Consider the following 16,143-nt stretch of genomic DNA (forward strand, 5'->3'; position numbering starts at 1 on the left):
GCCCATTTAAAAAGATTGCACCCCCATTTCAGCTCGCAAATCGCACTGCAAATTGACAGTTCAGACAGTAATCACCCATGATCCGATTCTGGTGCAGACCAAAAAAAGGATCCTGTGCGAGTTTGTTCCGAATGCAATGCAAATCCAACCATACTATCTGTATGGCTGAAATCGCATCGCACAGACATCGCATGTGATATGCACTGCAGTGTGGTGCGAATCACATGCGATTTCGCAGAGCGCACATATGTGAACCGGCACTCAAAGTTACATTGACATGTTAAAACCTAGTAAACGTTTAAGTGATTGTGTTAAGATTTACTTTAAGCTATCTTAAATTTGATCTGTTAGATCAGGTACAACTCAACTATGGAGTACCACGACCTACCTGATTGGATATAAATGTAATGCATTTTTTAGACAGACCCTTAAAATAGGCACAATGGTTGATAAGTCTGGAGTAGATTGTATATCAGAGTGGAACATATTTAGCCAGCTTTAGTTAGCTTGGTTTGAAGCTTGTACAAATGAATTTTTAGCCTTGCCTCCCATCTTGTAGTATAATTCTGCAATAATCTAAGTTCTAGGTTCTCGCTTCAGATCCTTTTAGGGACCCTATCTGCATAGAATTTGTTCTCATGCTTGTCTTGGTTTGCTCCATTATCCAAAAGCATACTTGTTGGTAATCTGGAATCTGGTGTAATTGGTCTTTCAGGCAGGGCATACTAGAAAGATGTGGCCATTGGATTGTAATTATTTTGGGGGACATGTATGCTGTAACATGCTAGATAAAATATTCACTCTATGCTGTATATGTGGAAAAGAATTATTTAATAAAAACTTCAGTGGTAGGGGCTTGTTGGTGTAACACCCAAGGTATGGAAAAATACACACATCTGAAGAATCAAAACCAGGGGTGTCAAACTCAAATTAATTGCAGGCCACATCAACATTATGGTTGCCCTCAAGGGGCCAGTTGTATCTGCAAGAGTCTATACATTTGTCTACTCTTTATTATATTAAATAATTGCCTCTGCATTTGATTATTACTAGTTTTAATAAAAACATAAGACTTAAGCTGTGAAAGGCAAGGGAAGACCGGCATGAAGCCCACTCACAGTCCTGTATCAGATGATGCAAGTCTGAAAAGGAAGGTCACACACCGCTGGTATCATCTAACAGAAACTTTATTGGAGACCGCTCAGGTAGAACATGGTTCTGCATAGTGTTCTGTCTAAGCAGTCTCCGTATTTCTTATGGGTGATACCACCCTCTTTTTCAGCTAGTATAGGTTTGTATTTATCTCATAACAATTAAAGGCAGATGTCCAGAGCACCCCCCCTTACATCAACTGTCAACAGCCCCCCGCACCTTTAGAAGTCAAGAGTCCCCCACTCTACATTACATCACAGTGCACCCCCCTTAACTTGTGATGTTGCCAGTAAGAAGCTGGGGGCAAAGCTGGAAAGCAGAAAATGCAGTGTCTGCAGGAGGACCAGAGAGGGGGTTGGAATCTTCTGAATGCTGAGACCAAGGAAGGCAGAAATGAGGGGGTGCTGGAGCTGCAAAGAGAGCCGCAGTATCTGTAAGAGGTGTTCTGTCCGCCTCTGTGCTGCCAACTGCTGAGACAAGGTGGGGGGGGGGGGGGGGGGCGAGAGGTGCCACAGTTACAGGAGAGGAGAGAGGGCCACATAGAATGGCCTGGTGGGCTGGCCACAGGCCTTGTGTTTGACACATATGATCTAAACAATACATAATATTTATATGTATTTACAATACATAACACTAGACCAAAATTGCCTACACTCAGTTGAAAGACTTATATTATTGCCTATGCAATGGTCCAAGTGGGTTCCAAACTCTCTGGATAGTAGTTTTTTGTACCTACTCTCTTTGTACTGTGGCCCATTGCTATTGCTGCTGAGTTACTGAAATGTTCCCTACTTACTCCTTCACACGCTAAAGCTGATCATAGATAGACTGAAATTTGGCTGATTATACAGGGGACTGACCGAATTTCGATTAATGTATGGCCGTCCCTGCTCCACCGAAATTGATTGTTTGGTGGACTTCTATCAAAGGGATGTGCTGGAAAACCTGCTGTCTAAATAAAAAAAATACCCATCTATGGCCAGCTTATACGTCTGTGTGGACAGGCTTTTATTCATGTTAGAACTGCTTCTTTCTGTATACCAATTGGAATGCACAAGCAGCTTAAAGTAGGTTGATGCAGCTTGGCAGGTGGCCAAATGTTTGCTAGAAGAAGGTTAATTTAGGAAATTAACATGTAGATATCTCACAAAAAAATAAAAGCTGTTACTAGCTGATGTCATACATTTTTGTTAATAAACCCCTCCAGTACCTGGAAAACTCATTTTTCTACCTTCAGGTAGGACAGTAAATACATATTCCCTACCCACATCTTAAATGAAATACCTAGGGCCAAATAACCTATCAGCATGTCCAGTCATTATCAGGTGAGGTGGGAGACATGGTGTATGGACTATGGATATGCAGAAAATTTAGCTAACTGTGTAGCCACTTCAGTTGATTGGAATGCAGTATTGGAGGGGGTATTATAATGGTAAAAGTGTTTGCTGAAAGCTTATTTTGTCAGCCCCCACCTGTATGTCTTAGTTAATATCCTTTAAACTAACCACACATTTATCTTAAAGTGGTTGTAAAGACAGACTTTTTTTTATCTTAATGCATTCTATGCATTAAGATCAAAAGCCTTCTGTGTGCAGCATCCCCCCTAATACTTACATGAGCCCCCTCTCTATCCAGCAAAGTCCACAAGTCCCTTGGTCTTCTGGGGCTCTCCTCTTGATTGTCTGAGACACAGCAGCGGCACCATTGGCTCCCGGTGCTGTCAATCAAATTCAGTTAGCCAATCGGGAGAGAGAGAGGGGGCGGGGCCGAACCGGGGGCTCCGTGTCTAAATGGACACGCGGAGCTGCGGCTCGGTTTCGGGTGCCCCCATAGCAAGCTGCTTGCTGTGGGGGCACTTGACAAGAGGGAGGGGCCAGTAGTGCTGAAAAGGGACCCAAGAAGAGGAGGATCTGGGCTGCTCTGTGCAAAACCAACTGCACAGAGCAGGTAAGTATAACATGTTGGATGCAGGATGTGGAAATCCCTTCCACAGGCGGTGGTCTCAGCGGGGAGCATCGATAGTTTGAAAATTTTAGATAAGCACCTGAACGACCACAACATATATATAGATAGACAGAGATATACAATGTAATACTGACATATAATCACACACATAGGTTGGACTTGGTGGACTTGTGTCTTTTTTCAACCTCACCTACTATGTAGCTATGTAACTATGTTTGTTATTTTTATAGAAAAAAAACGAGACTTTACATTCACTTTAACCACTTCAGCCCCGGAAGATTTGGCTGCAGAATGACCGGGCCATTTTTTGCGATTTGGCACTGTGCTGCTTTAACTGACAATTGCGCGGTCGTGCAATGTTGCACACAAACAAAATTGACGTCCTTTATTTCCCACAAATAGAGCTTTCTTTTGGTGGTATTTGATCACCTCCGGAATTTTTTTTTTTGCCCTATAAACAAAAAAAGAGTGACAATTTAAAAAAAAAAACACTATTTTGTACTTTTTGCTGTAATAAATATCTCCATTTTTTTTTTTTTTTTTAAAAAAAGCAAATTTTTTCTCAGTTTAGACCGATATGTATTCTTCTACATATTTTTGGTAAAAAAAAAAAAAAAAATGCAATAAGCATATATCGATTGGTTTGCGCAAAAGTTATAGCGTCTACAAAATAGGGGATAGATGTATAGCATTTTTATTATTATTTTTTTTTTACTAGTAATGGCGGCGATCTGTGATTTTTATCGTGACTGCCACATTATGGTGGACACATCGGACAATTTTGACACATTTTTGGGACCATTGGCATTTATACATCGATCAGTGCTATAAAAATGCATTGATTACTGTAAAAATGTCACTGGCAGTGAAGGGGTTAACACTAGGGGGCGATCAAGGGGTTAACTGTGTTCCCTGGGAGGTGATTCTAACTGAAGGGGGAAGGGACTGACTAGAGGAAGTGGCAGATTGTGGTTCCTAGCTAATAGGAACACACAATCTGTCATTCCTCTCAGAACAAAACATGAATTTGTGTGATTACACACACACACCTCCGTTTTCTGTCCCTCGTGCTCGCAATCACTCATGGCCAGCGGTCATCGCGAGCGTCGGCCATGAGCATCGGCATCCCCACTGCTCGCGTCTGCTATCCCGATCCCGCATGCCGTCGTATAGCTACGACGGTTCGCGGGATCGTGTTGACCTGCCGCAGTATAATGACGGCTGCTGGTCGGCAAGCAGTTAAAACACAATTGCTTCCCTTGATCATACGTTAAATAAACATGACAGTAATATCATGCTACTGATTGAATCCCTTTCACATGGCATCATAGAGAAGGTTGGAAAGAGCACCTGGGAAGAGGGGAATCCATTACGGAATGTTTAAATTCCACTGAGATTAACACATTGAATTATTATTTTTTTTTACCTGTGGACATCCCTGATTCTTTAGATCAGCCCAGTCCAGGTCAGGTATGCGCTTAAGGAGGTCAGTCCATTTATCTCTAACTTAAAGCGGGGGTCCACCCACACCGCCAAAAAAAAAAATATATTAAAAGCCAGCTACAAATACTGCAGCTGCTGACTTTTAATACATGGCCACTTACCTGTCCCAGGGTCCAGCGATGTTGGCAGGCTGCTGCCGCCATCCTAGGTGAGGGAATCAGGAAGTGAAGCGTTGCGGCTTCACTTCCCGGTTCCCTACTGCGCATTCGCGAGTCGCGCTGCGCGTCCCAAGTGGTCCCCGCTCTCTCCTGGGAGCTGTGTGTTCCCAGCAGACAGCGTGGTGGGGACGGGAAGAGGCTAGACTTCCATGGGAGTCTATGCCGGAAGTGGGTGCAAATACCTGTCTTAGACAGGTATCTGCACCCCCCTCCCCCCTGAAAGGTGCCAAATGTGACACCGGAGGGGGGGAGGGTTCCGAAAAGTGGAAGTTCCATTTTTGTGTGGAACTCCGCTTTAACTAATAATAGTGTAGCAATGTGGTCAGATTCATACAGGTATCCTTTATAGTTCCTGCAATGACATTTGGCAGCTGTTATCAGGGCTAAAGAGGTCCAACAAGATTGGCTTTTCTGGCCAAACTGTCATATAGTGCAACATACAGTATATATTTATACGTGAATACTGATTTTGTGCCATCTAAATATCATGCTGGGGATAAATAGAGAATTATCAATGTCCTATTTTATAAACATTTTTCATGTTTCTGATAGAAATATTTCTTGCTAGTTATTTAGTTATATTGAAATAATTAGTGTCCCTTAACAGGGTCCATCCATTACACACCAGCTACTCCTATCATGTGCCTATGGACCTTTTGCTGTAAAGAAATACAAGATGATTATTGTCATTCCCAAAGCCTTGTTTCTTAGAAAGATCAATAAAATCAGACAGGAAGATGCATACTATGCGCATTAAATTATAGTATACTGTCTTTAACATATGAAAGCTTTTTAAGAAAATGCTACTAGAAGTTTAACATTTGCATTAAAGATTTCATGGGTACAGAGAATGTCTTCCAGATGACCATAAAGTGGATGGTAAATTAAGAACTTAATGTTCAAAGCAAAGTTATGTTTTCACTGGAAAGTTCCATTGGTGGCAAGCAGTAAAAATACAAATATATAACTAAAATGGATACTGTACTTCATTTGTTATCTGCCTTGTACCCAGTCCAAAGAAAGAAAAGTAATGATTAATTATGAATGTGCCTGATTGAATAGACAAAATGGATTGTTCACTACTTGGATATCCATGTCTAACATAGTGAACTGGAATTGTGTGAACTATGCCTACTTGCTAGCAACCTGCCTTTCTAGTACTGGTTCTGTAATGTAGGGTATGTAGGAACCATTACCCTGTAAGAGATACCAGCTTTACACTGAAGCCTAGTTCACACGGGCTGAATGTCGGACCGCATCGGCCGGTTTAATTCTGACAAAGGGTCATGACCGAAAAAGGTTTGTCGTAGGCCTTTTTACTTTAATTTAAATCCCTCCTCTATCACTCATCCTATTGCATTACAGCAGTATTATCCAATGTGTGGGTTGCTCACCAATGTTGGCTTACAACTGGTACTAGCTCTGATTGGTACATGACAGAAATTGGTATTTTAAAAAGAATTACCAGATAGAGCGCAATGAAGAAAAAGAACTCTTATTTACATTTTAAATAACTAAACCTAAAAGCATTTACAAGAGGGAGAAAATTCCCAGTATGAGAATAGTTTACTTTGGTGGTAGCAACCAGGCACTTGAGGGTGCATGGTGATTTAAACTACAGGCTATGTGATGTACTTGGAACCAGGCTACAGTGTGTGTTGTATTTGGAACCAGGCTATGTGTTGTATTTGGAACCAGGTTATATGCTGTATTTGGACTTTTTGTAGACTTGATTTGGACTTTTGTCTCCTGATTACATGCAATTTATAGGTTTATTGGGCAGTAATATCCTCGGCAGAGAGATCTTTACCATTTTCAGGGTTGAGAAGGAGAAACTGAGATTCAAATAGCAGTAGGCACAGCTGAAACATGTGGCTGCCAGTGTTCAAAAATGTGTTGCTTGTAATATCCAAAGACTCTGGCTGTGCACAAATACAGGCGGCACATGAACATGGTAGTTAAACGTTCTTCGTTTGTACTTCAGCGGTTTTCTTTTTTATTTGTCACATTAAATGTATTTCTCAGTGTGATTTGTGCAACTACACAAATTTCCCCTTTATATAATCCTCCTGTTTCTGTGTTCATCCGGAGTCAGACTGAGAGATATAGGGTTAGCTTTTAAATCTAGTCAGGTTCTCCTTAAGTGCACATGCGCTTACATGGAACATGCTGACAGGAGGAGAGAGCATGTCCTGTTGCTTTTTTATTGTCTAGATTGCAAGCTGGAGGTGTGTTCTTGACCAAGCTTTTCTGCTACTGTAGTGGAGGTAAAAAGGCTTACGCTTTATAAATGCTTTGGCATGTAAAAGAGCACACTTTTTGACTAGGTACTGAGCTGCTTGCCTTTAGTTCAGCTTTACTGAATCAGATTAAACATTAGTAGCACTAAAAAGACAATTATGCCAACATCAGAGGGTAAATCTATCAAAGGAGGTACAAAGTCTATAGATAACATCTCTCGGAGAATGTTTCATGCGGCAGGCTTATGCATGTTTAGCATGAGAATTTCCTGTGAAAACTTCCTTACAATTCTGTGAATAAATAACTCATAAAAAGCTGTTTAGTTTTTGATGTGCAAACATAATCAAGGTTCCTTATCTATGAGTAAAATGCAATATAAATTCAATCTCATGAAAAAAAAGCTAATAAGATAATTAATACAAATATCTATACAAATTATTAATATTTTTACGTCAGCAGAAGGCATATTTTCTGTATATAAACTGGTAAAAAAGAAATGTCAGACACTGTATGAACTATTAGGATGTTTTTAACAACATTATATATATATATAACTCTGTATGTGTATATATATATATATATATATATATATATATATATATATATATATATATATTGTAGATATATATATATATATATATATATATACAGTATCTCACAAAAGTGAGTAATTAATGTATAAACCGCTGGCAACAAAAGTGAGCACACCCCTAAGTGAAAATGTCCAAATTGGGCCCAATTAGCCATTTTCCCTCCCCACTGTCATGTGACTCGTTAGTGTTACAAGGTATCAGGTGTGAATGGGGAGCAGGTGTGTTAAATTTAGTCTCATCACTCTCACTCTCTTATACTGGTCACTCATGGCAAAGAACTCCCTGAGGATCTGAAAAAAAAAGAATTGTTGCTCTACATAAAGATGGCCTAGGCTATAAGAAGATTGCCAAGACCCTGAAACTGAGCTGCAGCACGGTGGCCAAGACCATACAGCGGTTTAACGGGACAGGTTCCACTCAGAACAGGCCTCCCCATGGTCAACCAAGGAAGTGGAGTGCACGTGCTCAGCGTCATATCCAGAGGTTGTCTTTGGGAAATAGACATATGAGTGCTGCCAGCATTGCTGCAGAGGTTGAAGGGGTGGGGGGTCAGCCTGTCAGTGCTCAGACCATACGCTGCACACTGCATCAAATTGGTCTGCATGGCTGTTGTCCCAGAAGGAAGCTTCTTCTAAAGATGATGCACAAGAAAGCCTGCAAATAGTTTGCTGAAGACAAGCAGAGTAAGGACATGGATTACTGGAACCATGTCCTGTGGTCTGATGAAACCAATATAAACTTATTTGGTTCAGATGGTGTCAAGAGTGTGTGGCGGCAACCAGGTGAGGAGTACAAAGACAAGTGTGTCTTGCCTACAGTCAAGTGTGGTGGTGGGAGTGAATGCCAACATGTACTGTGACATTCTGAAGCAGAGCATGATCCACTCACTTCGAAAACTGAGCCGTAGGGCAGTATTCCAACATGATAACGACCCCAAACACACCTCCAAGACGACCACTGCCTTGCTAAAGAAGCTGAGGGTAAAGGTGAAGGACTAGCCAAGCATGTCTCCAGACCTAAACCCCATTGATCATCTGTGGGGCATCCTCAAACGGAAGGTGGAGGAGCGCAAGGTCTCTAACATCCACCAGCTCCGTGATGTTGTCAAGGAGGAGTGGAAGAGGACTCCAGTGGCAACCTGTGAAGCTCTGGTGAACTCCATGCCCAAGAGGGTTAAGGCAGTGCTGGAAAATAATGGTGGCCACACAAAATATTGTCACTTTGTGCCTAATTTGGACATTTTCACTTAGGGGTGTACTCACTTTTGTTGCCAGCGGTTTAGACATTAATGGCTGTGTGTTGAGTTATTTTGAGGGGACAGCAAATTTACACTGTTATACAAGCTGTACACTCACTACTTTACATTGTAGCGAAGTGTCATTTCTTCAGTGTTGTCACATGAAAAGATATAATAACATATTTACAAAAATGTGAGGGGTGTATTCACTTTTGTAAGATACTTTATAACCAGTGAAAAAGAAAAATAAGACACTATAAATTGCTGGCCACATTTATCAGAGTGTATTCAGAATTTGAATTGCCCCATAGCAACCAATCAGAGAATAATCACATTGGTTGTTTTAAAGTGATACCAATATTTTGAAATAACAAAAACAACTTATACTTACCTGCTCTGTGTAATGGTTTTGCACAGAGCAGCCCCGATTCTCCTCTTCTCGGGTTCCTCACCCGCGCTCTGGGCTCCTCCCCCATAGCGAGCTGCTTGCTATGGGGCCACTTGTGCAAGCTCGCTCCCGAGCCCCGCTCTGTGTGTCCATAAGACACACAGAATGGGGTTCAGCCCTGCCCCTGCTCCCTCCTCACGCAGTATTTGACAGCAGTGGGAGCAAATGGTTCTCCCTGCTGTCTCTTGGCCAATGAGGAGGCAGAGAGCTGGGACAGCAGCTGCTTACGTGCACATCGATGGATCGGGATCTGGCTCGGGTAAGTGTTGGGTAAGTGTTAAGGGAGCTGCGGGGGGGGGGGCTAAAAAACCTTCAGGCTTTAAAACCACTTTAAGAAACAATTTTCCATTTTATAATACCGATATTTAGCAAGTACACTGGGTTATATTTCTCTTTAAACACAACCCCTTTGTTCTTTAAAGTCAATGACACATTATTTTCATAATCCTCAAATACTGTTACATTTTGTCTTTCCAGGTATACATCTTCCGTGAAATATGATTCTGAAAAGCACTTTATTGACAACATCTACATGCCTGTGGGCCTGGGCGTCTCCTCGTGCAGTCAAACAGTGATCTGCGTTCCTAACTGTACATGGCGCAGCTACAGAGCCGAAGTTCACTTTCAGCCAAAGAACAAGCCACAGAGATTCATGAGCACCACCATAGTTTATCCAAAGCACACGAAAACAGTCTACACCACCACCCTGGATTACAACTGCAAGAAATGCATGAGACGCTTTCTGTCCAGTGTAGAGCTTGAGGCGGCTGAACATGTGGGGAACGAATGCTTTGCAGATGAATACTGAAGGCTTATCTCTCTACCTAGATACTGTACAAGACTATAAACATGGAGCCTTTTGGCAAACATATTATTAAAGTGACATATCACAAAGGCAAGAAAATGCAGAACTGAAAAGCTGTAAAATATTGGAATTATTGTAGGCAATATGCTCCATCAGAAAACTGATAGTGACACTTTTTTTAACCTATTGAAGATGCTTCATAAATTCATGTGCAATGAACAGCAATGTGACTACAAAGGATAGACTATACTCCAGTCTTACAAAAACCTACGGGTATCTTATAAAGCACTAAAATACTTCCTTGTATTGTATATTGGAGTCTAGACAAAATACTATTATAATCTATTTCTTCCTTATAATGCAATCATTTTGTTATTTTACGCTAGACAGAATCAGAGTTTGTTCAGCTGGAGGCCCTTGAGCTGGATATAGTTTTCCACCACATCCATACCTTCTCCTGAATAAATAATACATCCATATCTTTAACATGTATAGGTTTTTCCATTAAAAAATATTCAAAGCTCAATTAATCCTGGTGCCCCAAAGGCACCACTTCTGGACACTTTCATAATATAAACTTGGGTATGGAGTAAAACTGGTTATCTGGAGGCTCAGCTGGTTGGAACAAACAATAAAAGACTAAGATGGACAGCTGAATAATTTTTGATGTGATAGCCAAATAATCCAAATATGCATTACTTTTCCTGCACCATTTTTGTATTCTAAATAAAAACAATACAATTTTGTATCATTGTGAATGTGTTAATATTGAAAAGACGAAGCATAGAAAGAAGTATGGTGTACAAAGTGGAGACAGATGGCACATACGTAGTTCTCAAAGGAAGGTAGGTGAATATTAATTGTATTTAATGAGATTCCTTGGACTTTAAAATTGTGATCGTTAGCATAATGGTGGTATATACAGTAGGTACTAGACAATGAATGCATTACATTACACATTGCGGAAAGGAAGTTCTCAACGACAACATATGGATGGCCCTAGATCAGTGATGGCAAACCTTGGCACCCCAGATGTTTTGGAACTACATTTCTCATGATGTTCATGCACTCTTCAGTGTAGTTGAGCATCGTGGGAAATGTATTTCCGAAACATCTGGGGTGCCAAGGTTCGCCATCATTGCCCTAGATATACGTGCAAGTCGTGCAAAAAACTTCCAAGTGTATTGGCCACCATAGCTAACACAGGAATTGATTTACTAAAGTGAGTGCAAAATCTGGTGCAGCTGTGCATGGTAGCCAATCAGCTTCTAACTTCAGCTTTTTCAATTAAACTTTGACAAAAAAAAACAAACTGGAAGCTGATTGATTTCTATTCTGCACCAGATTTTGCTCTCTCCAGTTTTAGTAAATGGACCCCACTATTACTTTATAAACTCAAGTAATATAAAGATTTGTGAATACTTCTTGTAAAGTGGAACTGTAGTCAGAAATTTAAGTCCTGCTAGATCACTTCAGACTGGCGTTTTTGCAGGTATAGCTATGTAAAACATTAAAAATCAGTGCCTGTATTTCAAATCCAGTAATACACTGTCTCACCCTGGTCTGCACATGCTCAGTTGCTCTCTGTTTTTAGGCACTGTGCTGCATTTGTAGAGGCCGATCTGCTGACAGCTTAACACCTTGTCACCAAACGCATATATGTGGCCTCTCGGTGGCCAGGCCTTGGTGCAGAGCAGCCGCATATTTGCATACAATAGCGCTCACAGTGCTGTGCCGAGAGCGTGTGCCCTAGCGCGCTCCCGGTACAGTAGTGACCAGCGGCTTATGGAAAGCACCCGATCGGTACTTGCGATCTGGAGTTTTACGATCATGTGACCGCTGTGACAGCCAATCACGGCGGTCACAAGCCCCACCCCGCCCCGCCTCCAGCATTCTAATCCCCTAAAGGACCGGCGAGTGCCAGCGCCCAGGGATTAAAGATTTACTGTTGTTCAGGGGCTTTGGGCTTAAGCAAAATGGCAGTCTCCAGCAAGAAGAAACAGAAGCACTGCTGGAGGCAATTAACAGCACACGATAATTTTGGTAGCATAATTATTAAAGTGCAATGTATGTTCCTTGATTTTTTATCAAGTTGTTATTTATAAAGTTCCACTTTAAACAAAAAAAAGCATGCTATTTTTCATTGTTTTTGATATAAGGGGTGAACGTTGGAACCTCTTTAGCTCTTTTCCTTTTTTAAATAGTAATCACTTTGACAGAAAATTGGGGAAAATCTAGCCAATGGGAACATAAAGGTTTGTACTGGAGTTCCACTTTAAGCATTTAGTAGCAGCTATGTTGTGCAAATAATACTGTGTCTTGATTGTTATGGGTTTTTTGTAACTCCGACGCAGAATGTAAAGTTCCTATTATGTCTTCTGAAATTGATATAACACTGTCATATGAGCTAATGTTAGCAGACATTCTCTTCATGTCAAGTTCCTACAAGCATTCCACTGAACCCCTGTGAAAATGGCAGTTATTGAGTGATTTTGGGCTCCAGCACAGCCCTGAATGGGACAAATTGACATTCCTTCATTTATTGTGGATGTGCAGGCCCACATTTTATTTCCTGTGTACATGTGTAAAAATGTACAACAAAGCATAATGCCATTTGTATCTCAATAGTAGGCAGCGTAATGAGAAATCCAGAATTATGTTTTAAACAGATTTTTACCCTTTCCTCTTTGTGTCATTTTTCATTTATTTCCCAGTGAGCATGCTCATGTCTGATACAGTATTTATTCAAGAAGGCCCAGGGGACACATGAACAGTGTGATACTGTAGAAGCTGCTTAACTGTTTTTGCAGCAGTCTTTTCAAGCTTTACAGATAGACATACAGGGGCGACATTTAATCCGTAGAACATACAGCGCAGTAGTTGGAAGAACAATCTGTTTTTAAAGCTGAATTACAGGCAGATTGAAAGAAAACATTTAACGCAGTTAGGTATTCATTACAACAAACATAAGATGTGGATTAAATACAATTAATGTTTCCTGATATCATTATCTTGTAATCCCTTCCAAAACAGCTCGGTAGACGGAGAGAGGGAAGGACCGTATTTAGGATCCACTGCATACACATGTGATGACAAGGAATGTGCTGACAGGAGGAGAGAGGACAGCAAAAACCTTATAATGCCCTGTACACACGGTTGGACATTGATCGGACATTCCGACAACAAAATCCATGGATTTTTTCTTGTCTTTGATTTTTGATCCATTGATTTTTGTCTTGCATATACACGGTCACACAAAGTTGTCGGAAAATCCGATTGTTCTAAACGCGGTGCCGTAAAACATGTACGTCGGGACTATAAACGGGGCAGTAGCCAATAGCTTTCGTCTCTTAATTTATTCTGAGCATGTGTGGCACTTTGTGCGTCGGATTTGTGTACACACGATCGGAATTTCCGACAACGGATTTTGTTGTCGGAAAATTTTATAGCAAGCTCTCAAACTTTGTGTGTCAGAAATTCCGATGGAAAATGTGTGATGGAGACCACACATGGTCGGAATTTCCGACAACAAGGTCCTATCACACAATTTCCGTTGGAAAATCCGACCGTGTATACAGGGCATTAGACTGGTCTCTCCTTCGTTGTCCAGTTACAGGCTGAAGGTAGAGAGGTGACTGTCTGTACTGTCTGTATGGACTGTGAAAATAACAGGACTGTCTTGAAAAAATGGCAAATTCTTTGGCAGAAACAACAGCTCTCACATACGTACAGTATTTTAACAGGCCACATACAGGGGCATATTTGTACCCTCTGCAGTCAGAGTCAGAAAATAACTGGGTGGTTTGGGCCATAAAGCCTTGCCTGACTGTATTAAAAACCTCAGCTGGAGGGCAAAAGGATTTTAGGCTGTTGATATCAGCACCATCAGTATATGCACTGCATGCTGCTTCAGAGCTGCAAGTAAAGCCTGAGCTGGGAACACCCGTTACAGCGGGACTGCTTCCCCCATTTCTAGAATAAGACGTGTGGCGACCGCATGTCGGTAAGGCAGCTTAAGGCTCAGGGTGTGAGGCAGGGCCTCAGATACTTAGGAAACCCAAACTGCTGGTAGGAGATCTGAGATCTGAATACCACTTTAAACCTATTTTCCTCCAGAAGCAGTGTCCTTGTCATTTGCAGTGACCTTAAAGTAACACTTTTGCACAAAGTTTACTATTTGGATTGTTTATAAATGTATACAAGGTGGTGATATCCCCCTTAACCTGCCTCTTCCCAAGGGAGAATACATTCAAGCAGCTTGCTGTGTGGGTGCCTGAGCCGAGTCACAGCTCTGTGTCCATTCAGACACCGAGCCCCGGTCCAGCCCCACCCCCCCTCTTTCTCCTGATTGGCTACCTAACTTTGATTGCCAATGGCACCGCTGCTGTGTCTCAGCCAATCAGGAGGTAGAGTCTCAGATGGCCAAGACACTCGTGGATATCGCTGGACAGAGATGGGATTCATGGTAAGTCATAGGGGGCGCTGCTGCACACAGAAGGCTTTTTATCTTAACCTCCCTGGCGGTATGATTATTTCATATTTTAGGTGCTGAAAGTGGTACAATTATTTGCACAGAAATTTGGCGTTTTATATTATAGGCCTGTAATTCTTAGGAATAATTCACTTAAATCTGTCCAAACAAGAGTCTAGTAGACATCCCGGGTATGATAAAGTTTGAAAAACGAAATAAAAAATGATAATATAATAAATAACTATAAATAATTATATCAAATAATAACATAATAATAATAAAAATTATTCAATAATGTAATCAAATCAAAAACACTGAAATTTGCTCAGTTGCAGAATTGTCGCTTTTGTTACTTTTAGTGTTTGATGACGGATTTCTTCATCAATCACTATCACTCAATTCTGCAAGTGATTCTAATTTATTATCGCTGTTTTCTAGCTGGTCTAAAGCCACTTTTGATGTAAAGGGACGGTTTTGGTTGCTATGGACAATCTCCAGTTTCCATGCAGAAAGAACAGTTTTTATAATGTAAAACTGCATGCAGGACACTGGAGAAACCACTAGGGACAAAAGGGTATGTAATTATTTGATACAGTACTGTAATCTGTAAGATTACAGTATACTGTATCTATACTGTGTGTTTTACTTTTTGAATTTGGCACCGAACTCCGTCCCCGTGCATCGCAGCGCTCGCAGGGAACAGAGCTCGGCACTGTGAATTGAGCGAGACACGGCGGCTCGCAGATCACAGCGGGGAGACATCGCAGGATCCAGGGGACAAGGTAAGTAACCTCCACAAGGATCCTGCAATGTGATCCCGAGTCTGGCTCGGGGATACCGCTTTTGGTATTGAAAATCCACCCCGAGCCAGACTTGGGAATACCGCTAGGGGGGTTAATGCATAGAATGCATTAAGATGAAAACCTCCTGCCTTTACAACCCCTTTAAGAGCATTTTGAAAAGTGTTTAGGCGCGGTAGCGTTTTTGTTAAAGAGTGAGCAGCCACCGGTTGTTAAGGAGCAGTTCTGGCTTAACAATGGATGACATATGGGTTCCCTGCTGACAGCTAAATGTAAGCTAAACAATTTCCGGCAATACAAAATTAAGAATAAAACAGCTTGCGGGTCCCCCCAATCCATACCAAGCCCTTCGGGTCTGGTATGAATTTTAATTAACTTGTTTCAAAAATGACGTGGTGTCCCCCTGAAAATCCATACCAGACCCTTATCTGGGCATTCAGCCTGCCAGGCCAGGAAAGAGGGGGGGGGGGAGAGAGTGCCCCCCCTCCAGAACCATACTAGGCCACATGCCCTCAACAGTGGTTGTGAGTGCCTGCGGGCGGGGGTCTTATCGGAATCTGAAAGCCCCCTTTAACAAGCCCCCCTTTAACAATTCCCCACAATCCTGGCCAGTGGTTGTGAGGGCCTGCAGGCGGGGGGCTTATCAGAATCTGGAAGCCCCCTTTAACAAGGGGACCCCATATCTTGGCCCCCCGATGTGAATGAGTAGGGGGGTACATAGTTCCTCCTACTCATTCACTAAAAAAAAGTTTAGTATAATTATATACAGG

The 16,143-nt window shown here is 41.6% G+C and overlaps 1 protein-coding gene across 1 annotated transcript in view; it reads left to right on the forward strand.

Moving 5' to 3' along the window:
- The window catches only part of RFLNB (refilin B), a 41,146-nt gene extending 30,298 nt beyond the window's left edge, over positions 1–10,848 (forward strand). The window contains exon 3 of the mRNA XM_073615148.1: positions 9,775–10,848. Coding sequence (XP_073471249.1) covers positions 9,775–10,105 — 331 coding nt within the window. The 3' untranslated portion in view covers positions 10,106–10,848. The remainder of the gene's footprint in view (positions 1–9,774) is intronic.
- The last annotated feature ends 5,295 nt before the right edge of the window (positions 10,849–16,143 follow it).

This window comes from Aquarana catesbeiana, linkage group LG02, assembly GCF_042186555.1.
Source record: "Aquarana catesbeiana isolate 2022-GZ linkage group LG02, ASM4218655v1, whole genome shotgun sequence".
Taxonomy (NCBI): domain Eukaryota; kingdom Metazoa; phylum Chordata; class Amphibia; order Anura; family Ranidae; genus Aquarana; species Aquarana catesbeiana.